Source organism: Antechinus flavipes, chromosome 3, assembly GCF_016432865.1.
Source record: "Antechinus flavipes isolate AdamAnt ecotype Samford, QLD, Australia chromosome 3, AdamAnt_v2, whole genome shotgun sequence".
NCBI lineage: Eukaryota > Metazoa > Chordata > Mammalia > Dasyuromorphia > Dasyuridae > Antechinus > Antechinus flavipes.
The window spans coordinates 618,769,651-618,791,392 of record NC_067400.1 but is presented as its reverse complement, the minus strand read 5'-3'; the positions used below and the strand labels follow the sequence as shown (position 1 = coordinate 618,791,392).

General features: G+C 65.5%; 3 protein-coding genes across 5 annotated transcripts; 1 reads left to right on the top strand and 2 right to left on the bottom strand.

Moving 5' to 3' along the window:
• The first annotated feature begins 1,096 nt into the window (after positions 1 to 1,096).
• Positions 1,097 to 3,095, top strand: ZNF526 (zinc finger protein 526). The gene has a single exon (XM_051989504.1). It carries the CDS (start codon positions 1,210 to 1,212, stop codon positions 3,037 to 3,039), a length of 1,830 nt encoding a protein of 609 aa, XP_051845464.1. The 5' UTR covers positions 1,097 to 1,209; the 3' UTR covers positions 3,040 to 3,095.
• Positions 3,096 to 3,228: 133 nt separating this feature from the next.
• GSK3A (glycogen synthase kinase 3 alpha) lies at positions 3,229 to 11,328 on the bottom strand. 3 transcript variants are annotated; one of them, XM_051989507.1, is made up of 12 exons: positions 10,923 to 11,328; positions 10,557 to 10,628; positions 10,109 to 10,296; positions 9,306 to 9,389; positions 9,084 to 9,194; positions 7,811 to 7,941; positions 7,608 to 7,714; positions 7,301 to 7,398; positions 7,129 to 7,224; positions 6,800 to 6,986; positions 6,316 to 6,408; positions 3,229 to 3,411 (listed from the first exon to the last, which is right to left on the bottom strand). In XM_051989507.1, exons 1-12 carry the CDS (start codon positions 11,311 to 11,313, stop codon positions 3,374 to 3,376), a joined length of 1,596 nt encoding a protein of 531 aa, XP_051845467.1. In that variant the 5' UTR covers positions 11,314 to 11,328; the 3' UTR covers positions 3,229 to 3,373. The 3 variants fall into 3 exon arrangements, with proteins under 3 accessions (XP_051845467.1, XP_051845466.1, XP_051845468.1); XM_051989506.1 differs by lacking the exon at positions 3,229 to 3,411 and adding an exon at positions 5,465 to 6,217; XM_051989508.1 differs by lacking the exons at positions 3,229 to 3,411; positions 10,557 to 10,628 and adding an exon at positions 5,465 to 6,217.
• Positions 11,329 to 15,000: 3,672 nt separating this feature from the next.
• On the bottom strand, positions 15,001 to 20,957 carry ERF (ETS2 repressor factor). Its single transcript, XM_051989505.1, is given in 5 exon segments — positions 15,001 to 16,629; positions 16,632 to 17,069; positions 17,149 to 17,264; positions 17,612 to 17,846; positions 20,567 to 20,957. Coding segments are annotated over 5 exon segments (1,593 nt in total). The 5' UTR covers positions 20,589 to 20,957; the 3' UTR covers positions 15,001 to 15,847.
• Positions 20,958 to 21,742: the final 785 nt, after the last annotated feature.

Here is a 21,742-nt window from a genome sequence, read left to right as displayed (position 1 = left end):
GGGTACCAGGGACTTCGTACGTTAAGGGAGAGGAGATAAGGGGAAAAGAGAGAAGCATATCCAGCAAATCCGGAGTCGCCCCGTGCCCCCCAAAATGGTCTGGATTTCAGCAGCTTCTCAAAGTGGGGGAGAGAGACGTGGAGTGCGGCTAAAGGGTGGGGCGAGGAACCCCGAGTTGGAAAGAACTGGGGTCACGAGCTACAAGTGAAAGACAGGATTCGCATCTTGGAGCTCCGTCTCCAAGTCAGGGACAGCTCCTTGGCGCCGAGCTGTGGGTGAGGAGGGGGAGGAGGAAGGGGAGCAGGTAGCCAGCAAGGGCTGGGCGCGTTGCAGGCGCTCCGTGAAGTGCATTATGGGCAGCTCCGAGGATTCCCATTTCACCCTGGGGAACATTGAGGCAAAAAGAAGTGACCTGGCTAGAGACATAACGCTCACGTCTGGGTCTGCTCCAGAACTCGGAAGTTTCTGGCTCCCAAGTACAGCGCTGTGGGCACAGTGACGCCGCCTAGCGGCCCTAAACAAACCCGGCCGCTTTTGCCCGGCCCTGCGCCTGCGCCTCGAGTCCCTCCCCACTTCTGTCTCCTCTTCGGTCCCGCCCTGGGAGGGGTTCGCGCCTGCGCCTCCCTGAGCTCGTCAGCCCCGCCCCTGAGCGCCTCGCCCCGCCCCTGCCCGCAGCGCCTATTGGGTCCCGCGGTGCCCAATGGGAGGCGGCAATGGTGCGGGGTGCGCTCCGACTGTGGCGGCGGCGATAACGGGAGCGGAGACGGCGGCGGGGCCGGTAAGAGGGGGACGGGGGGCGAGAACAGGCGGCAAAGGGTGAGGAAGACCTCGAGTCACAGAGGGAGGAGAGACAGAAACGAGAAGCTGAGGGAGACACTGAGGAAGAGACGAGTGAGGGAGGAGTAACAGAGTGAGAGACATTGAGGGAGAGACACTGGGAGATCTCTGGCCCACCCCCGCTGAGCCCAAACTCTTTTCAGGTTCTTGCAGCCGCGGCTCCGTGACCCCGTGACCCCAAGAGGCGGAGACCAGAGACCCGAGAGACAGGCAAGGAGAGGGGGGCGGCGCGCCTCTGCGGGGGCGGGGCCTGGCGGGGGCGGGGCATCGGCAGGGGCGGGGCCTCCGGGCAGGCAGAGCTGCCTGCCTCAGTTTCCCCCCCAGGCGGTGGTTGTGGGCTCAAGCCCCAGGCCCTCACCCAGCAGGCGGCCGATGGAGGCTAGACACAGCAGTTCCACCGGGCCGGGCAGCGCTGGGGCCGGGACGCCGCTGACGGCCAGGGCGGAAGGGGCGGCGGGCCCGGAGTCGCTGGTGCTGCAGCACCAGTACATCTGCTCGGCCTGCGGCCTGCTCTACGACACGCTGGAGGAGGTCTTCATGCACCAGCAGCAGCACGCCCAGCTCGAGCCCCCCGAGCTCCCCAGCGGCGCGCTGCCCCACGACAGCCACTTCCAGTGCTTGGACTGCTCGGAGCTGCTGCTGTCCCCCGAGGCCCTGCTGGCCCACCAGGACGCCCACACCCAGGACGCAGACCCCCCCATCGGCCCCCTTCAGGGCCAGGTCCAGTACCACTGTGGCAACTGCGAGGAGCTCTTCCTGTCCCCAGACCTCTGGCTGGCCCACTGTGAGGCCTGCCCCGCGCCCGAGGAGCCGGAGCCACCGCCCCCCTCGCCCAGGGCCACCATGGACCCCTACGAGTGCCCCGAGTGTGCGCAGCTGCTGGACACCCCGGAGGAGTTTTTAGAGCACCAGGGCACTCACTTTGCCTCCCTGGAGAAGGAGGAGGCAGATGGAGGAGAGGAGGAGGAGGGACCCTGCACAGAGGGACCTGTAGCAGAGGATGAAGGAGCCCCCCATGGCCGCCAGTGCATTGAAGGCCAGGGCCCCTGGGCCCCAGGGAAGGGGCTGCGGAGGCCCCGGCGGGCAGCCCACCCTCCGGCCACCACCCTCCATCGCTGTGCCCAGTGCCAGCGTGGCTTTAGCTCCGCCAACCGTCTCCTGGCTCACGGCCGTGCCCATGTCGGGGGCACTCACGAGTGCCCGGCCTGCTCCAAAGTCTTCAAGAAAGCCACGTCCCTGGAGCAGCACCTCCGGCTGCACCGGGGCGAGGCCCGTTACTTGTGTGTGGACTGCGGCCGAGGCTTTGGGACAGAGCTCACGTTGGTTGCCCACCGCCGGGCACACACGGCCAATCCCCTGCACCGCTGCCCCTGTGGCAAGACTTTCAGCAATATGACAAAATTTCTCTACCACCGACGGACCCACGCGGGCAAGAGCGGGGTGCCCCCCCCGCCCCCTCCCACCCCCCCACCCCCACTGGCCCCTGCGGCCTTGTCCTGCCCACACTGCACCAAGGCCTTTGCCTCTGCAGCCCGGCTGAACAGGCACCGGCGGGCCGTGCACTCCCCGCCTGAGCGGCGGCACCGCTGTGGGGTCTGCGGGAAGGGCTTTAAGAAGCTGGTACACGTGCGCAACCATCTGCGCACCCATACGGGCGAGCGGCCCTTCCAGTGTCACGCCTGCGGGAAGACCTTCGCCTCGCTAGCCAACCTCAGCCGCCACCAGCTGACCCACACGGGGGCCCGTCCCTACCCCTGCCCCGACTGTGGGAAGCGTTTCACCCAGAGTTCCAACCTGCAGCAGCATCGGCAGCTGCACAGCCGGTCGGCAGCTTTCTCCCGGGCCTCGCGCCTCCAAGCCCGGCTGGCTACTGTGAGAAGCCTGTACGGGAAAGGGGCAGCCGGCGGCGGGACGCTGGGCCGGGCCGGGCTGCGACACCCCCAGCGGGGCCCCGCGGGGCGCGATGAGCCCAAACCCCCACCCAGACCTGCCGCGCCGCCCACTCCCCCAGCCCCAGCCCCCCAGCAGACCATCATGTGCACAGAACTGGGTGAGACCATCGCCATCATCGAGACTTCCCAGCCCCTTGCCCTAGTGGACACATTGCAGCTGTGCCAGGTGGCACTGGGGGCTGGGGGGCTGCACCTGGGAGGCACAGGTGGGACTGGGGGGCTGCTGCACCTGGACGCTGCTTTTGTGTGACAGGTGGAGATAGGGTCGGGGCTGGGTTCTTAATAAATGAATTTGCATTGATATCACTATGCTAACGAAGTAGAAATCTGCCTTCTCCAGATGATCATAAAGGAGACAAGATTCCAATCTCCTTTTATAGGTTAGGAAATTAAGGCCCCTTTCCCCCCTCCCCCCCCCCCCAGAACCCAATGACTTGTGGGAGCCAAACTGAGTCTTGTCTGCCTCAGGTGTCCAGCTTCTGGGGGACCGAGGCTGCTCCAGTCACAGCTCGTTTCCCCAATTAAGTGGGGACAAATGTGCTGGGAGACGAGATGGGTGTCCTTCAGTCACCATGAGGTGGTCACTAGCGGTCCTCTGAGATCTGGTTTCCAAGGTCCTTCCCTGGGCACAGAAGCCAAGTGAATTAGGATAGCAAAAAGGATCCACTGGACCCCCAGACAATCTCGGCATTAGCTCACCTAGTCCCACAAGTAGCCATTTAATGGGATCAACCAGCACCTCCTCCTGGCCCTACCACCCAGGGCAGTCCATTCCCTGCCGTCCCTTTCCCCTTTCCCAGGTCACTGGATGTTGATATATGGTTTCAAATGCCCCTCCTCGTCTCTGCTCGTCTCTCTTGCACCTCCAGGTTGGCAAGAGCTTCAGGTGCCTGATCCAAACAACTTGAAACAGGAGCCCCCCCACTTTCTCCTTCCTGATGAGTGACCAACTGGCCAGTCCTGTGCCCTTGGGGCCACCAATTCACAAGCGTAGTGAGCAACGGGTCCCTAAATAAGCATTTGGGGAATGGGATAGTAGCTAAAAAGCATCTGCCACGTGGGGAGCCCCGTGATGAAGTCCTGACAATCACCCAATGGGAGGTGAGCAAATCCAGTGAAAAAATCGAATCTTCACCTCTGGCAACTTGAGGGACTCATCCTTGAGACTGGAACTTCCCTCCAAGTGTCCCTTTCTGCTCTGCTGAATGGTCTTTTAGCAAATGAGGAAGCCCTCCAGGGGCGAGCTGCTCATCCACCCCAAGAAATCCCCTCGTGTCACAAAGTCAGAACCCAAGGGATCCGCCCCACAGGCAACTTCCACATTAGTGACCTCCAAGCGGGGTCCTGGCGCAAGGACCCGGAGAGTGCCCAGGCTGTCCGTCACCAAGCATTTGCCACACGCCCAGCGCTGGGATACGGAGAAGGGCCCAACTGCTCTCCTCGCTCCAGACCAACCAACCAGTGGTCCATAGAAACCACAGCTACACTGGACAAGTCGGGAGTGATGTGGGGGACTGGGGGCCAGTGAGAATGCCCCGAGTCAGAAGATGCAGGGTTTGTGGACAGTAACCAGGAGAGCCCCGCTGCCCAGAGAGCCCTCAACGGGCGGAAAGCTTGGTTGGCAAGCCGAATGGTTGTGTGTGATCCTGCGGGTGACAAGGAGTCCCTACTGGAGCTGCCTGGATGGTGACCTGGACACGAATGACGAGAGGCTGGAGGCAGGCAGCCCCCCAGGGGGAGGAGGGGAGAGTAAGGGGTCCAGGAGGACGGGCTGTCCTCTTCCTAACAGCGGAGTGAGGGTGCGCTGGGGGATGATGAGGCCCCAATTAAAAATATCTGATAGACAGCTGAGATTCCATGGTAGGAGACAGGACGGGGCTGGACAAATCTGAGAGCTGATTGGTAGCTGGTGAGATCAAGGTCAACAGCAGAGCATGGAGGGCCCCAAACAGACCCTGGAGGAGACTGAGGTCAGAGGGGCCCAAAGGGCAGGACAATGTCCAAGAGACGGGAGACCCCCCCAGTCAGAGGCTCAGGCAGCCTGCCCTCCACCACAAAGGGGACCGTGCAGCAGGGGCCCCCACAGCCCTGGTCTGCCACGCTCGGGCCAGACCGGGCAGACTTAACTGTGAGCTTGGATGCCACCTCTGCCCCCCGACATGCCCCCAACATCCTTGTCCGCCCCAGGTGGAGAAGGGCCCTGGTCTGCCTCTATCTGCTTGTTCCCTCACTCCAATAACTGAAGGCGCTCTTCTCTCTGGAGCCCCACCACCCCCTCCACTCTCTCAGCCCAAGGCCCTTTCCCAGACAGCAGACTGGGCCCCACTCCAGGCAGTGACAAGGACCGGGGGAGCCCCAAGTCCCTCCTCTTCCCAACTCCCGTGGCCCTCTGCACCTTCAGCCAAATCCCTAACCACTTAACGTGGGCCTCGGGGCCTTTCCCTGTAAATGTGTTTGGCCCCAGAGAGTTTTTTTGAGGGGATCCATGTTTTCCAGCCCTAAGCAGGCACTACAGGAATGAAATTTGGCATGGAACCCCAGCTGAAAGGCTGGAGGCCAAGGCTCTCCTTGCCCAGCAGGGAGAGGGAGGCTCAGGAGAGAAAGGGCCTGCTCAGGGGACCAGCCACTCCCCCCATCCCCAGCTTGCCCCAAGGGAAACCAGGGGCAGAGGCAGCTCCTTCTCATGCCAATAATTTATTGAACGGAAAGTTCTGTACACAGGCAAACCCTACTGTGGGAACTAAGACATCGGGGCTCCCCCAGCCCCCCTCCCTCCCTGTCCCGGGGGGATGGGGGCAAGGGGAGGGGGGCTGGGAGGGCAGCAGGGAGGTCGGATGGGATCACAGCTGGGGCAGGGAGATGGGCGGCGCGAATCATTGCAACATTTTCTTTAAGAAAAAATTATAACAATCTATTTACACCCGGGAGAAGAGAAGGGAAGGGGTCAGGAAAAAGGGGGCCTGAGGCAGGGTCTGGTCCTATTTACAAGGGACAAATGGGGGGGTGGCAGGGGTTGGGGGGAGTGCTCAAGCCCAGAGAGCCTCTTCCTTCTCTCTCCACCACCCCCCAACACCCAGTTAAAATCCTCTGTTAAAAAGCTAGCTTGGCCAGCCAGCCCAGTGCGGGGGGAGGGGGAGGAACAGAGGGTGAAGGGGGTCAGGGGGCACCCCCTCCTCCATTTCCCCTGCCAGGCTTTTGCCTCTGTGAGGTAGGAGGGACCTGGGTCTCAGCCTTCTTCTCCCCTTTCCTTGTCCCCCATCTAAAAACTGACCCCAGCCAGGGATGGGGAGAAGGCAGGCTCTAGGACCCGGGCCTCCGGGCCAGGGCTTCCGGACCGAAGGTGGGAGGGGCCGACCTGGGGCCTCAGGAGTTGTTGGCTACAGATGTGGAAGGCTCCTGTCCCGGCCGCTCCGGGTTCTCCCCTAAACCTGAGGCAACATAGGGAACGGTCAGGGCCAGGCCCCCCCCACTGACCGACTGCTCAACAGGCTCCTCCTGGAACACTTCCCCGAGTCCCCAAACTCACCATGTGAGGATGAGGGGGAGGAGACGGCGGTGGCGGAGGTCCTCAGGTGGGAAGGGATGAGGATACCATTGAGATTCGGCTGGATGGAGAGTTCTGGGGGGTCAGGGCAGCCAGGATGAGAGGGGAGGGGAGAGAAATGAGGGTGGCGGAAGCAGAAAGGGGCAGAGAGACAGATAGAAAAAGACAGAAAAAGAAAAAAGGAGAAAACAGAAAAAGAGATAGAGACAAACAGAGAGACAGAAAAGAAAAAAAGAGAGAGATAGAGACAAACAGAGACACAGAAAGATAGAAAAAGAAGAGACAGATACACAAAAAGAGGCAGGGGACGGGGGTAGAGGAAGGGGTAGGAGAGAGACAGAAATGAGAAATGAGCAGGGGAGGGGGCCAGAGTCTCCACGCTCCCCAGTCTCATCTCAGCTCTTACCTCCCCTCCCCCAAGTCAGGTTCCCAGTCTCTCTTCACCCTCTGCTCCCCCCCAACTCACCGCCAGGGCTAAAGTTGAAGAGGGGGGGCAGCTGCCGGCTATTGGGGAGCTGGGCCCCCGGGCTGCGCAGGTCATCGAAGAAGCTATGGGCACAGGCCTCCAAGGGGGACAGCCTGGTGGCAGGGGTGTACTCCAGCAGGTGGGAGCACAGCGCGATGGCCTCCGGTGGTGTCCGGGACTTAAAGACCTGAAGGCCCAGGAGGCCCAGAGGAAGAAGGGGACCTCGTCTTGCCCAGACGGGGCAATTGTGAGCCTCCTCCCCCAGTGGGACGGGGTCCTGGGACCCAGAGCCACTACTCCCCCCAAAACGAAACAAAATCTGGCCAAACCTTTGTCCACGGATGGGCCTTAATCTGGGGGAACTTAAACTCGGTGTAATTGGGGTTCATCTCCCGGATCTGCTCCCTCGTTGGCGTCCCCAACACCTGCAGAGAACGTGGCTTTCGTTAGCGGCTCGGACCCCATTAGTGCCCTCGCCGCGCTCGGACTCTCCGCGCTCACCTTGATGATCTCTACCAGTTGGTCCACCCCGCTGTCCCCCGGAAAGATGGGCTGGCCGAGGAGCAGCTCGGCGAGGACGCAGCCGGCCGACCACACGTCTGCAAAGGGAAGGGCGTCAGCGGGCGAGGTCGGGCCCCACCTTGCTAGGCCCTCCCTGCACGCCACCCCCTGGGAGGGAGGAACCCTCTTCCCAACTGCCGTAATCCCCAAAGGCCACAGTGAGCCTGGCCCGCCCAGAACCCAACGCAGGAGGGCCAGTGAGGGCCCGGGGCCTCCCCCCACCCCCCAGCCTCCTGGCGGCTCTGACCGATGGACGAGGTGTAGTCGGTGGCTCCAAAGATGAGCTCGGGGGCTCGGTAGTACCTCGAGCAGATGTAGGAGACGTTGGGCTCTCCGCGCACCAGCTGCTTAGCACTGCGGGACCATAAAAAGGGGCAGGATGAAGGCTGGCCGGGCCCCGGGGCCCCCCCTCCCCCCACGCCCGCCGGCCCCGGGCCCGGCTCTGCCCACCTGCCAAAATCACAGAGCTTGAGCACAGCGGTGTCCGGGTCCACCAGCAGGTTCTGCGGCTTGATGTCTCTGTGGCACACGCCCTGCGAGTGGATGTAGGCCAGGCTCCGGAAAAGCTGGTACATGTACACCTGGGGGCGAGGGGGAGCGTCAGGGGAAGCAGGAGCCCGCCACCACGCTCTCCTGGAAAGGGTCGAGGGAGTCTCCACCGGTCTCGGGATCCCTGGGGGCCGCGCTCTAATTAATCAGGCGGGTGCCTCCCAAAAAACAGGCGGCGAGCTCTCTGTCGCTCAAGGTCCTCCGGGAGACGCTGCGGGGTCCGTCGCTGGCTGAGAGCACAGTAAAAGGGATTCTGGTCCGGGCCTTTCCAGGCTAAGTCTGTGCGAAGGCCCTGCTCCAGGACCCCAAGTGACTGACAGCTCCCTAGCTGCCCACCACCCAGAGCCAAGCCCTGGACGGGCTAAGCCCCCCGCCTGAGCCGGGACCCCAGAAAGGCCGGGGGCTCCTGCCCTCTGAGCCCCTTCGCTGTGTCAAGGTCTCGCTCACCAGGAGTCGCAGAGCAGCCCATGGCAGAGCTGGGGCACGAGGCCCCTGCCGTAAGCGGGAGCGTGGAGAGGAAGGTGGTCAGGACGGGAAGCCGGCCCCGGGAGGACCCCGGGGACTCTGGAAGCTGTGCTAAAGCCACAGTCAGATGGCCCTGGCGGAGTCGGGCCGACCCCTGCTGTGAGCCTGACCGAGGCGGGGGCTGTCCCGGTTCTAGGACTGATTCTGCAGCCAGAAGCGGCGGGCAGAATCGCAGAGACATCTGTCTCTATGTCAGACGTGCCAAGGAGCGAACCCCCCGGCAAGGAAGGGAGCCAAGCTCAGAAGCAGCTGATGCTCTTCTGACTCAGGCGAGAGACCCTCCACAAGGCCCTAAGGCCCAGCCACTGGCCCTGCCCGCACCGGCCCCCCCCGCCTCCTCCCTCTAGCCCCTGCTTTGGGATGCCAGAGGCCCGGGACCCCTACTGGAGGTGGGTCTTTTACAGCTACTTCTGGGTGCCCACCCTAGGGGACCCAGACTAGGTCCGGAAACCAAAGGGTCTGCGAACCTAAGGGAGAGGGGTACAGCCGAGTTCGAGGCCACCTGACTGAAACGGAATGTTTCCTCCAATTACTTCTCGCGCTCCTGGGAGGCCCCCAAGCTGGCCCCTCTCTGCGCCACGAGGACCCCGCCCCTGCGTCGGATGGGCCCGGGCTTCCCGGAAAGGCCCCAGACGGCTCCGAGTCCCACCTTGACGTAGATGGACGGGATGGTCAGCTTGGCCTTGGTGAAGTGCCGCGCTACTCGGTAAACGGTCTCAGGCACGAAGTCCAGCACCAGATTCAGGTAGAGTTCGTCCTTCTGCCTCGGGGAAAGGGGAAGAGGCTGAGCAGGGGGCCCAGCCCCGCCCCATCCCCCATCCCGGGAGCAGGAGGGGCTGGGAGGAAGGAGCCGCCGGCCTCGGGGCCTCACCTTCTCCCCGCTGGAGTAGAAGAAATAGCGAAGTCGCACGATGTTGCAATGGTCCAGCTTCCTCATGATCTGCAGCTCCCGATTCTGGGGAGAGGGAGGGCCCAGCTGAGCCTGGGGGCCACGCGGCCCCTCGTCCCCAGCCCACACCACGGTTCTCTGTGCTCCTGGCCCCCGGGACGCCATCTTCCAGGAACCCCTTCTGCTGAGAAGCCTCTGACGCCCGTCTCCGGAAGGACCTTCCTGAAAGCTGAAACCAGCCAGCCCAGGGGAAGGGGGAGGTCCGGGGAGAAGCAGGCAAACCCTGGCCCAAACAGGATTCGCACCCAGGTCCTCTCCTGTCAAACTGCCTTTTCCCAAGTCTCTGTTCTTTCTGGACCCCAGCTCTCCTAGAGACCCCCTCCTTCCCTCTTCCCTCACGGCACCAACGAGCTCCCCCTTTCCTCTCAGGTTGGCGGCAGCCGTGAGTCTTTTCTACAGCCCCCTCCCTCCCGCCCCCCCCCCCCCCGCCCCAAGCCTGTTCTCCTCCTCTCCAAGCCTGTTCTCCTCCTCTCCGACCCCCCCCCCCCCCCCCGCATCGTGCTCTTCCTCAGGCCTCAGCTCTCCCACTCCCTGACCCCCCGGAGCGCTGCTTCCCAGAGGCTTGACCTTTAACACCTGTGCGGTCCAAAGCGCAGACCCTGGGTCCTGGGCCTGGACCTGCCGTGCCCCCGACCCCACGGCCCCCAGCCCGGCGGCCCGCCTCCCGACACGATTTCCTCCCTCCCCACCGGCCTCTGCGGGCCTCGGGCCCCCCCGCTCGGTACCTTGAACCTCTTGTCCTGCAGCACCTTCTTGATGGCCACCAGCTCCCCGGTCTCCGCCAGGCGGGCCTGATAGACGACACCGAAGGAGCCGTTGCCAATCACCTTGATGTCAGTGTAGGCCACTTCCTGGGAGCGCTCGGGCCCCTGCCCCAAGGTCGCCATCACCGTGGTCACTTTGCCACTGTCACCTGGAGAAGAGCAGCATGGGAACTCCCCGCTCCCCCAGCCCGCGCCCACCCCTCGGGCCCACCCCCTGCCCTCACTGTGGCTGGTGGGAAGGAGCTGACGCTTGGTCTCTGGCTGACCTGTAGCCTGCCATCCTCTCTCCCAAGACCTGTGGGTCTGTGGAAGGGGGAGACAAGGGGCTGGTTTCAGCATCCCTCCTCAGCTGGGGATGGGGGGAGAAGGGCCCCTGACCTCTAACCTCCAGCCCCTAGGGCCACCTTACTGTTGGGGGGGAAAGGCTGAGACAAGACTGCTGGCCGGTGACTTTTGACCTCTTCAGCCCCCTTAGTGGTACCTGTGGGGGTTGGGGGAAGAAGAGGCACTCTGTGACCCCCCACGAGCACTCAGAGATCCGGCTGACTGACTCAGCCTCTGGCTAGGAATAGAAGGGGTCCTGGATGAGGACTACCTGCACCCCTCCCCAAGTCCAAGAAAGGCCCGGGGGCTGCGAGCTCAGGCCGGGGGGAAGGGGGGGGCGCCCTCCACCAGCCGGGGCAGGACAGAGGACAAGCTCCAGAGAGCGGCGGGGAAGAAAGGAGGAGGGCAGGACAGAGGCCCCGTTTGGCCCCGCCCCCCGCCCCCTACTCACGGCCCAGTTTCACGGCGGGTGGTGGGAAGCTCGAGCCTCCGCCACCGCCGCCCCCTCCTCCTCCGCCGCCGCCGCCACCTCCTCCTCCGCCGCCGCCACCGCCAGAGCCCGAAGCCAAGGCCGCATTCACGGTCCCCGAGCCGCCGGGGCCGGGACCAGGAACGGGGCCGGAGGCAGGACCAGGGCCGGGGCCCGAAGCTGGCTCCGGGGCCGGCGGGGCAGGGGCGGGGGCCAAGCCCGGCCCGCCTGTCTTGGAGTCGGCGGGCGCAGGGCCTGATCCGCTTCCGCCCGGCCCCGGCGCCGCCGGCCCCGGCTCTCCGGGCGCGGTGGTCCGGGCCCGGCCCGAGATGCTGTCGCTGCCGCCGCCGCCCCCCGGGGCTCCGCCGCTCATGGCGCCTCAGAGGCCGCCGCGCTGCTCCCCGGGGCCCCGGCCGGGCCGGGCTGGGCTGGGGTCCGGCTCCGCTCCAGGCCGCGGCCGCTCCGGCCTCCGGCTCCGGCTCCGGCTGCGGCTGCGGCTGCGGCTGCGGCTCCGGCTCCGCGCCGCGGGGCTCGCCGGGAAATGCAGTTCGCGCACGCTCACACTGTCGGCCCGACCCCGCGGAGCGTACCGGGAAATGGAGTCAGCGGCCGCTCGACGTCAGGAGCGAGAAGGGGCACGGCCCGAAGCGCATGCCGGGAAATGGAGTCCTTGCTTTTCCTCAGAAGCAACGTCATTGGCTCCAAAGGGACTGGGGAGGAAAGCGGAGGGCCCTGGAGGTTGTCGGGAAATGCAGTCTGCGCGCGCTCTCGGGGCTCTGGTAGAACAGAGAACCCCAGAAATTCCTGGGAAACAGCATCCGCGCGCTCTAGGACGCTGAGAACGCCTAAAGAGTCCAGGTCTCTGGAGAGCACTGGGGTCCCCAAGGAATGCTGCGAAGTGTTGTCCTTTCTCTTGGAGAGGGGGAGGGGAGACGGGAGGAAAAAGATTAGCGGGTTCTAGGGAATGTCGGGACACGTAGTCCCTTCCCAGAAACTCTCAATTCGTGTCAAGGACTGCAATGAAGGATGCCGGGAAAAATACTTCATTGTAACATTTTTGGCACCCAAAATTACAGAGGATCCTGGGAGATGAAGTTCGAAACCATCCCTCCTGTCAAATTATGGGTCCAAGCGAGAGCTTGAAAAAAAGTAAAGAGACGAAGCAGTCCGCAAAGGGGAAAGGCAACTGCTTCCCTCCCCTCTCGGCTTCCGCTCCTCTGCAACAGCACCTGCAAGGAAAGAGAACACAGTGGGATAAGTTATAGCAGGATGAATGGATGGTAAGAGTGCTCGAGTATACGTCACGGGCCCACCCTCCAGTGGGGGAGGGGTTACAGAACAACAAAGCATTCTGGGAAGTGGAGTCTTCCTTTAACCGATAAAAGCAAGGAACCAACGCCCTCGCGCAATGACCGCCGGGAAATGTTCAACTTTCCAGCTCCTCCCCCCGCTGCTCAGGAATGCCGGGAAATGTAGTCCCCATTTCTCTCTTCGGCGCTTCGTGCAACCTCCCCGCGCACCCATGGAATGCTGGCATACAGACTCTTCTCAGTGTCCCCCGGGAGCATACGGATGCTGTGTATCAACACTCGCTCTCAATATTGAGGGAAAGAGAAGTCCTCTAGGACAAATTTGCCTATCTCCGGAAATGCTGAGAACTTTTCGCACTCTCTAAATCCAATGAATTCTGGATATTGGAGTCCTCACGAGGTCCCAGTTTGAATCTACGCCCCCTCCCTCGTGTAGGTTTCTGGAATTTGTAGTTCTCCCTGAGCGGAGGGTAAGCTTTGGACGAGTAGGCATCCAGTAGAACTCAGTTAAAAGCCACGTGCTCTGAGATTTGTAGGGCTCAGTGCTGATGATGGCGTTGTTCCCAGAGGACAGCGGATATATTAGAAAAATCCGTGTAATTTTCCAACGAGACCTTTGGTATGGGATGTAGAAAATTACTAAATCCCAAACTGAGATTTGCGCGCACTTGCCACTGGGAGTTGTAGTTCTCGTCTTGGGCAAGCCGCACCGCCCCCTGCCGGTAGTCAGCCAGGAAAAGAAATGCGCATGTTCCAATGTGGGCCACGCGGCTCCTTCTGAAGGCCCCGCCCTTGCGGGGCGGGGCGGGGCGGGGTGCGGCCCTGAGAGAGCTGCCGTTACTTTAGGAGGTCTGGGAGGAGGCGGGGCCGCTGCCTCAGCATTCCGCTCCAGTTCTTAAGCTGGGAAGGGGCGGGCGCATGTCCTTTAAAGGGGAAAGGGGCTCGTAACGAGGGGCTGCTTGCCCCGGGGGGTGTGGGGCTCGGAGAAGGGATGCTTGCCCCGGGGACTTAGGGCTCAGTAGGAGATAGATCAGGGAGTCGGGGGCTCCGTGGAGAGGGGGTGCTTGCCCCCGGAAGTTAGGGCTCATTAAAGGGAATAGATCGGGGAGTCAGGGGCTCAATGAAGGGGGGATGCTTGCCCCGGGGACTTAGGGCTCGGTAAAGAGGAGAAATCAGGGAGTCGGGGGCTCCGTGGAGAGGCGAGGGTTGGATCAGGGAGTCGGGGGCTCCGTGGAGAGGCGGGGGTTGGATCAGGGAGTCGGGGGCTCCGTGGAGAGGCGGGGGTTGGATCAGGGAGTCGGGGGTTTGGCAAAGAGGGGATACTTGCCTCGGGGGGAAGGGCCAAGGACATGTTTAAAGGGCATGGAACAGACTGTTTAAAAGGATACTTGGTTCTAAGACAATCAGGACAGAAGTTCAAAAAGGGATGGGGTTTATATAAGGAGGGAGGAGCCAGTGAGGAGAGAGGTACTAAGTGAGATGGGGGCCGGGAGGCAGGATGGGTAAAGGCGTGGAGACCGAGGCTCCCTGAAGGGCATAGAAAGTGCAACTGAAAGGATGCTTCAAGATCAGATTTGTGGAACCGTAAAGGGGTCACCCCTTCCTTTTAGGGTCCCGGCCAGAGCCAGCACCATCCCAGGGAGAGGCTAAGGGGATCCCTTGGGGCTGCCTCTGGACTACTGAGCAAATCCATTCTTCAAGGGAGGCTGAGAATTGGGGGGAACCAGGGTCTCCACCCTTGCAGGGTCCCAGCCCCCTCCTGGAGGTGATGACATCCTTCCTTCTCTTCTCTCCCCCCCTCCCCACCACCGCCACCCTCCCAGCAGCATCTGTGTTGCCTGGCAACAACTTCCTGAAATAGCCCGGCGCCTCCACCCCCAGCGGCCCCCACCCCAGGGAGTGACTTACATCACCCAGGAGACTGCAGGGGCCCAGCCAGCCTTCTTCTGCCTCAGTTTCCTCCCTCAGCCAGCTCCCTTCCCCACCTCTGACACTTGGTTTCCCTTATTTGTGCAGCATGTCCCCGTCCTCTCCTCCCTGATCACCTTCCCTAGCATGTCACCGAATATTAGGAGGCTGATGGTTTATTAAGCTTCTACTAAGCTCGCCTCCTAGTGAGCCCGAGTCCAAGGAAGCCAGTGCAAGGGTCCGAGGCTCAAGCCCCCTCCCCGGGACTCCGAGGGTCCTGGCTTCTCCCTCCAAGAACTGAGTATAATAGGTGATGCAACGGTGCCCATTTTTAGATGAGAAAACAGACCCAGAACGGAAAGGGATTTGCCCATAGGAACATTAGTCGGGGTTTGAGACCAGGTGCCCGCAGGTAGCCTGATTCGGCCGTGAGACCCTGGGCGAGGGACTTAACCTAGTCTCTGGCAGCCGGTGCCGCCAACCCCCAGCCTCACAAAGTACTCTTTGGTCAGTGACTCTCCCGCCAGGGAGGGGCACACAGCAGGGGAAGGCCTCTGAAAAAGGGCCGTTGGGGGGAGGGGAATGCCCAGGGCCGGAGCCCCCCAAACAGGCCCCCCTGCAGAAAGTGCCGTTCCCTGCCCTGCCCTCTCCCAGGCCCAGGGAAAGGGGCTGCTGACAAAGGCCCTCTCTGGAGCCCCCTGCTGGGTGGGGGCGGCCTCCAGGGCGCTCTGGCCGGAGGCTCCAGGTTCCCCCCAGGACTGGGCAGCAGCCAGCGCCTCTCGGACATCAGAACCCCATTTAATGTTCCTGGGGGGGGGGGACGGAGGCAGCCACACGCTGGGTAAAGATCCCAAAATTTTATTGTCTCTGATACATTCTCCAGGTCCCTCCCCCCGCCCCCACCCCTGCTATACAGAATAAGGCTGATTGCGTCCCCCCACCCCCCAGAGTTCCAGTTCTGTTTGGTTTGGGGCCCCCCTCCCCCCGGGGAGAGCTTGCGGGAGGACAGGAGGGGCGAGGGAGGGGAGGGCAAGAGGGAGGGGGCAGTAGGCACTTGTAGAGAGAGAGAGAGACTTGTGGCCCCCAGGAGGGCAGCGCCACCTCCCTCCCCACCCCAAGAAGTTTTTGGTTAAGTACAAAGTTGTCCCCTCCCCTCCCCCACCCCCAGACCTGGTGGGCAAGGCCGGCCCCGGACACTGACCCCCGCCCGACCCGAAGGGGAGCAGGGAAGGGAGGGCAAGAAGGCTGGGGAGGGGGACGGAGACTGTGCTATGGCCCCAAGGGGGGATCAAGGCTTCGTTTCCTAAGCTGTAGTTATTTAATTCCTGTGCACTTCTGAATCAGGGGACGGGAACCTCGCTTCCAATAAAAACTGCCCCGGAGAGGTCAGCCCCCTCCCCTGAAACATGACCCCCCCCCCTCCCCAGGGCCTAAATACAGAGATGGAGGCTCTGGGATCCCCCCCTCCCACCCAATTTTTTTTTTAAAAAAAGAGAAAACCAAAGTTTTATACAAAAGGGGAGAGGGCAGGAGGAAGCAGGCAAGGGTCCAGAAGAGGGGCCCCGCGAGGGCCCCGGCCTGGGGGAGGGATCCCCAAGAGCTGGCTGCTCCCCTCCCCCGCCGGCCGGCCTCCGGGGGGGCAGAATTAAGGCAGCAGAAGTGGGGGCGGGGCGGGGGCGCGGGCGCCCCTCAGGAATCTCGGTGCTCCAGGGAGAGCTGGGCAGTGGCATGCTGGAGGTCGGCGCTGACCCGCCGCGGCGCCAGGGGGGTCCCCGCCCTGACCTTCTTGTCCTCCTCCTCCTGCCCCCCGCCGCCGCCGCCCCCCTCCAGGCGGCAATCCTCGCTCCAGCGCCGCTTGAAGCGCAGTTTGAGGGGCATGCACTGGGCCGGGCCGGGGCCCTCGCCGGGCTCCGCCTTGGGGGGCGCGGGGGGCGCCCGCGGGGCCTTGAAGACCTCCCCGTCGTCGTCGTCGTCCTCGTCGCTGATGTCGGTCACCTCCACCTCCTCGGACTCGCCTTCGGAGATGGGCTCCACCTTGATCTGGGGCGGGGCCGGGCCGGGGGCCGGGGGGGCGTCCCCCGCGGCCTTCTCGGCCCCCGCCGGGGGCTTCTCGCGGTCGCGCTGGCGGCGGCCCAGGGGCGGGGGCTGCAGCTTGAACTTGAAGGGGGAGGACGAGGAGGACGAGGAGGAGGAAGAGGCCGAGGAGGGGGCGGGCGGCGTCTCGGGGGCCAGGGGCGGCAGCGGGCACTTGTCTGGGCGCTGGGGCTGCGGGACCACCAGCCCCGGGTAGTGCAGGAAGGCGCGGGGGCTGAGGTGGTAGTTGTAGACGCTCTGGGTGTGGGCCTGGAGGTAGCGCTTCATGTCCTCCGGGCTGAAAGAGAAGTGGGAGCCCCCCCCGGAACCGCCGCCCCCGCCGGGGTACATGGGGCTCAGCGTGGGGGAAGGGCTGTAGGCCAGGTGGGTCGGGGTCACGGCATGGCCGGGGAGAGCTGGGGGGGGAGCAGGGAGCCGGGGCCGGCCAGGGGGGAGACGGGGAAGGGGCTCAGGGGCTCCGGCCCCCCGCGGGGCCTCGGGTACACCCGGAACACGCCGGCGTCGGGGGCCAGGCGGGCCAGGGGGGGCCCCCGGAAGGCGCCCAGCTCGGGGGGGCCCGGGGGGCGGGCCCTGGGGTCCTCCACCAGGGCCTCCTCCAGTTCCGAGGTGCCGTCGCTGCAGTCGCTGACCGAGCCCCGGCCCAGGCGGCGGGCCACCACGGCCGAGAACAGCGACGAGGCCGACGAGGAGGCCGAGCAGGCCGGGGGCGAGCGCGGGTCCTCCGTGGGGGACAGCACCTCGGACGGCGTCGAGGGGGGGAAGCGGAAGTGGCCCCCCCCGGAGGGCACCGGCGGCGCGCTCTGAGGCACGGCCCCACCTGAGGCAGAGACCGAGGCGGGGTCAGGGGTCGGAGGTCGGAGAGCGCGGCCCCCCGCCCCCCAGGCCGGCCCACTCACCCGCCAGCCCCACGTCGATGAAGGGGTAGTTGACCAGCACGAGCTTGTTAAAGTTGAACTTGTAGGTGAACCTCTTGCCCTTGGTCTTGTGGAGGATGCGCTTGTTGTAGTAGTAACTGGGGGGCGACAAGAGGGGGCCGGGGCCTCAGCGGGCCGGCCCCCCCTCTCGGGCGTCACAGGCCCTTCTCCCCTGGGAAGCAGACGGCCCCCGCCCCCCAGCCCCAAGGGGAGCCGAGGGGCAGCTGCAGGACCGGCCCGCCCCGGGGGGTCTCCTCGGGCCCTGCCGGGGGTCCCCACCCTCAGCGCCAGGGGGTCTCCTCGGGCCCTGCCAGGGGTCCCCACTCTCAGCGCCCGGGGGTCCCCACCCTCAGCGCCCGGGGGTCTCCTCGGGCCCTGCCAGGGGCCCCACCCTCAGCGCCCGGGGGTCTCCCCGACGGCCTCCTCCGCCCCCTCCCCCGCTCACCGCAGGGCCCGGCTCAGCTTGTCGTAGTTCATCTGGGGCTTGCACTTGCGGACCCCCCACAGGCGCGCCACCTCGTCGGGGTCCTTGATGACGAACTCGCCGTAGTCGCCCTGCCAGGCGATGACATCCTGGTACTCCTCCTTCCGGAGCAGCTCCAGGATGAAGTGCCAGAGCTGGATCTGCCGCGAGCCCGGGGAGGACTCGGGCTTGTAGGCCCAGTCCGGGAAGGCGAAGCCTGGGGAGGGGGCGGGACAGAGGCGTCACGGGGGGCCCGGCCGGGGCGAGGGGAGGAGGGGGCGGCGGGGCCGGCTCCGGAGGGAGACAGAGACGGCGGCTTGGGGCGACACCGGCAGAAACAGGAAACCGGAGGCTGCCGTGTCCCGGGGCCGGTGCCAGGGGCCGGGCGGGCGGCCAGCTCCGGGCAGGGCTGCCAGCGGGGGGAGGGGCAGGAAGAGGTGGCCGACAGACATCCCCGAGGCGCGCGCCCCCTCCCTGGGAGGATGAGCCCCTCTCCCCCAGCTCCGGCCCCCGCAGCCTTAGGGGGAGAAGTGTCTGGAAAAAGCGAGAGAGGGTGGGGTGGATGGCAGCGATGAGGTCAGCGCACACACAGGGGCCTCTGTCTTCCCCAGGAGAGAGAAAGCCAGACTGTCTGAGAGCCGGGGGGGCCGAGCCGCCTCCCTGCCCCCGGGGTCCCACCTCTCGGGCCCGGCCGCGTTAACCTTGGGCAGAGGCTGGCGGGGGCCGGGCGGCCCTGGGGGAGGGGGCTGCGGTCGCTCACATCTCCCAAACCCCGGGCCAACCAGAGCCCATCAATAATTCAGCACCGATGCAGCCGGTAATTGAGGGGGAGGAGGAAGGGGGAGGGCAGGGGCCGCCAAGGGCAGCCAGAAAGGCACTAAGTGGCTCGGGGATCCGGCCGGGCGCGGGGGAGCGGAGGCCGGGCCCCCCGGGAGCGGGCGGGCCGGTCCCGGAGCCAGGTGCGCGGGGGGAGCGGGGCAGGAGCTCCCAGCACCTCCCTGGCAGACACCTCTCCCCCACCCCCCCAAGCTTCCATGTCCCTGTAACCAGGCAACCGCCGCTCCGAGATGGGGCCGGGGAGCGGGGGAGCAGGGGAGCTAAAAATAAACTTTGCGGAGAAGAGGAGCGAGGCAGGGAGACACACAAAGGCAGCGGGAAGGGCCCGCGGGCGGGGGCCGGGCGGGCAGGAGCAGGCCCCCCAGGCCGGCCCCCGCCCGCCCCGTCTGGCCGCGCGCAGACACAGACACATACACGAGGGCCTGTTCCTGGGAAGGTGACGTCAGGGTCTCTCAATGGGGCTCTGTTCGCCAGGGCCCCGGAGCCAGGCACGAGTGTGTGTGAGGGTGCGCGCTCCTGAACGCGGGGGGCGGCCGGCCCAGCACCGCCAGGGACCCCGGCCATCCGGCCGGCCGCCCGCGCTCTGCCCGGGGCGAGGGGGCGGGACTGGCAAAGTTTGGGAGAGGGGCCCCGGCGGGCCACGGCGCCCCCGCCGCCCCCGGGGGGAGGACCCCGGCTCCCGCCGCCGATAACTTTGGGGGAGCGCCCGCTGCCTCCTCCAGGCAGCCCCCTCCCCCCTGCTCAGGCTCGAGGCTGGCGCCAGAGCAGGACCAGAGAAAAACAGGAAGTGGGAACAGGGAGAGGATGGAAAGGCCGGCGAAGGACAGAGGGACAGATGGAGTCGCGGCTGCACCCGGGCCACACCTCATCTTGCACGAGAGCTCACTCACACACCAATGGGAGGGGGCCGCGCCCCCGAGCTGGGGGCTCCGGGGCACAGAGTCTGCAAGCCCTCCGGGGCGGACTCTCTCGCCACCCTCCCCAAAACCCTGGGGGCTCTACCCCTGGGGGGCGGGGGCGGGAACGAGGCCCGCGTGACCCTCCCCCTCCACCCCCAGCGGACCAGGGGTCAGGGACCCCCGCAGATCCCCAAACACCCTCAGTAGGCTGCGGGCCCTTTAAGAGCAGTCCAGGGAGGAGGGGGAGGGGGAGAGTACACACAAGTTCTCGGGGAAGGAAACAAGTTCGAACAGCCCGGCGCCCCCCTCCCCTCCTTCCCCCTCCCCCCTGTCCCCGCCCCGGGCCGGATTCCGACGGGGGGCTGACTGCCCCCTCCCCCAGCCCAAAGTCCGAGCCCGGGGGCTGCGTGGGGGAGGGGGCCTCCTCGAGGGAGGGGAGTGGGGGGGAAGGGGCTAATCCCCCCTCCCAGACAGAAGCTGGGGGAGGGGTAACAGGCCCCTTAAGGTGGAACGGGCGGGGGGCGGAGGAGAAGAGAGGAGGGACAAGTAAGGGGCCATAAAAGGAGGAGGTGCGGCCCCCCCGCCGCCCGGCGTCCCCGCCCAGACCGAGCAGATCCGAGGAGGGTCTGCCCCGGCTCCTCCGGGTCTCCCCCTCCCCCTCCCGGCGCCACCTTAAGCCGCGCGTTCCACCGTCGGAAACAAAAAGTTCCTTTTTCGAACGTTCGGGCCGAGCTTTGGGAACTTTGTGGCCACCGCGCGGCGGCGCGGGCGGGGGAGGGGCGGCCAGCCCGGGACCCCTGCCCGCCCCCCCCTCAGGCAGATCCTCCCCCCCCCAGGCACAAACGGCCCTGAAGGTCACGGACCGGATCACACTGACCCGGGGGAGGGGGCAGCTCCGCGGTGGGACGCCCCCACTCACCCCCACGGTGGCCCGGACCCCGCTTCCTCAGGAGGCGGGAAGAGAGGGGGGGGTTCGCCCCCAGAACCCTTCCCCCCGACTCTTGTCCCTTCATTCTGGGCCACCTAGCCCCGGGAGCAACAGGTCCCGGCGCACCCCCCCCCTCCCGGCGGCGTGGTTCCGTCCACGCGCCCCCCTCCCCGCACAAAACTTTCTGGGCAGGGGGGGCCCGGCCCGGCCCGGCCCCCGCACGTGCAAGCGGCCCCCCACGTGCCGCCCCCACAGCCCGCCGCCCGCCCGCACCTGTGTCCGCCGGGGTCTTCATGGCTGGGGGGCAGCTGGGGAGGGGGTGGCGGGGAGGCAGTCCCGGGTCCGGGTGCTGGCCGCGCCGCGGCTCCCCGGCCCCAGCCCGGGCTCCCCGTCCCGCACGGCTCCCCGGCCTCCTTGCCTCTCCCCTTCCCCGCCCGCCGCCTCCCGGGTTAATATCGCACTCGGGCCCGGGACGCCCACGCCCCCCGGGCGGCGACGTCACCGCCGCGTCGCCATGGAGACGCTGCGCCCGCCCCTCCCCCTCCCCCCATTCCCTCCTCCCAATACTCACACCCAGACACGCGCGCGCCCGCGCGGGCGGGGGGAAGGGGGTATAGCTTGAGCCCCGAGAGAGCTGGGGGGCGGTGCTTAAAGAAACCGAATAGAGGGAGGAAGGGCAGGGTCCCCCCACCGCGCCCCCAGCCCCCCAATACCCCCCTCCCCGGGCCCAGTCGGGCAGGCTCGCTGAGAACTTCTTGGTCGTCCCCTGCTGTCCCCCTCCCCGCGGGGCTGCTGAAGGATCAGGCTCACTAGTCCCCGGCCCTGCGAGGCCGAAGTCCTGGATTCTAGTGCGGCTCCGCCGCCCTCCTGCTGGATGACCTTGAGCCGATCGGGAGACTCGCCTCCCTGTAACCGGAGATGGGAAGGCCCCCACCTGACAGAAGCCCGGGGCCAGCCCCTGCACCTCCAGCAAGCCCCTCTGGTGTCCCGCCTAGCTCATGCCCCCGGGGCCCAGGAGATCCCCGGCCTGGGGTCAGAGGTCCAAGCCGCGTCTGAGACAAGGAGCAAAGTCCCTTCCCCTTCTAGGCCTCCACAGTCTCCTCTGTAGAATGGGAATAACCTTAGAACACGGACTCCCCAGGCCCTTCACGGGAGGGGCTTTAAACTGCGGCGGAGCCTAGACCCCTGGAACACAGACTGTCAGGGCCGGGGAGAACCGGAGGAGATCTCCACCCGGGAGCTGGGCCAGTGGGGGCCCTTACAACAGGGCCCAGGCAGTCGGGACCCAGGTGGCGGGAAGGCCGCCCCTCGGGTGGGCAACGGCGGAAGTCGCCAACGCGATTGTTCTAGTGAGAACGGCCCGGCGGCCCGGTTTCAGAAAAGCCCCGAAAGATCGCCACGAACTGATGCAGAACCAGAACATTGTAGCAGCGACAGCGAGGTCAGGAG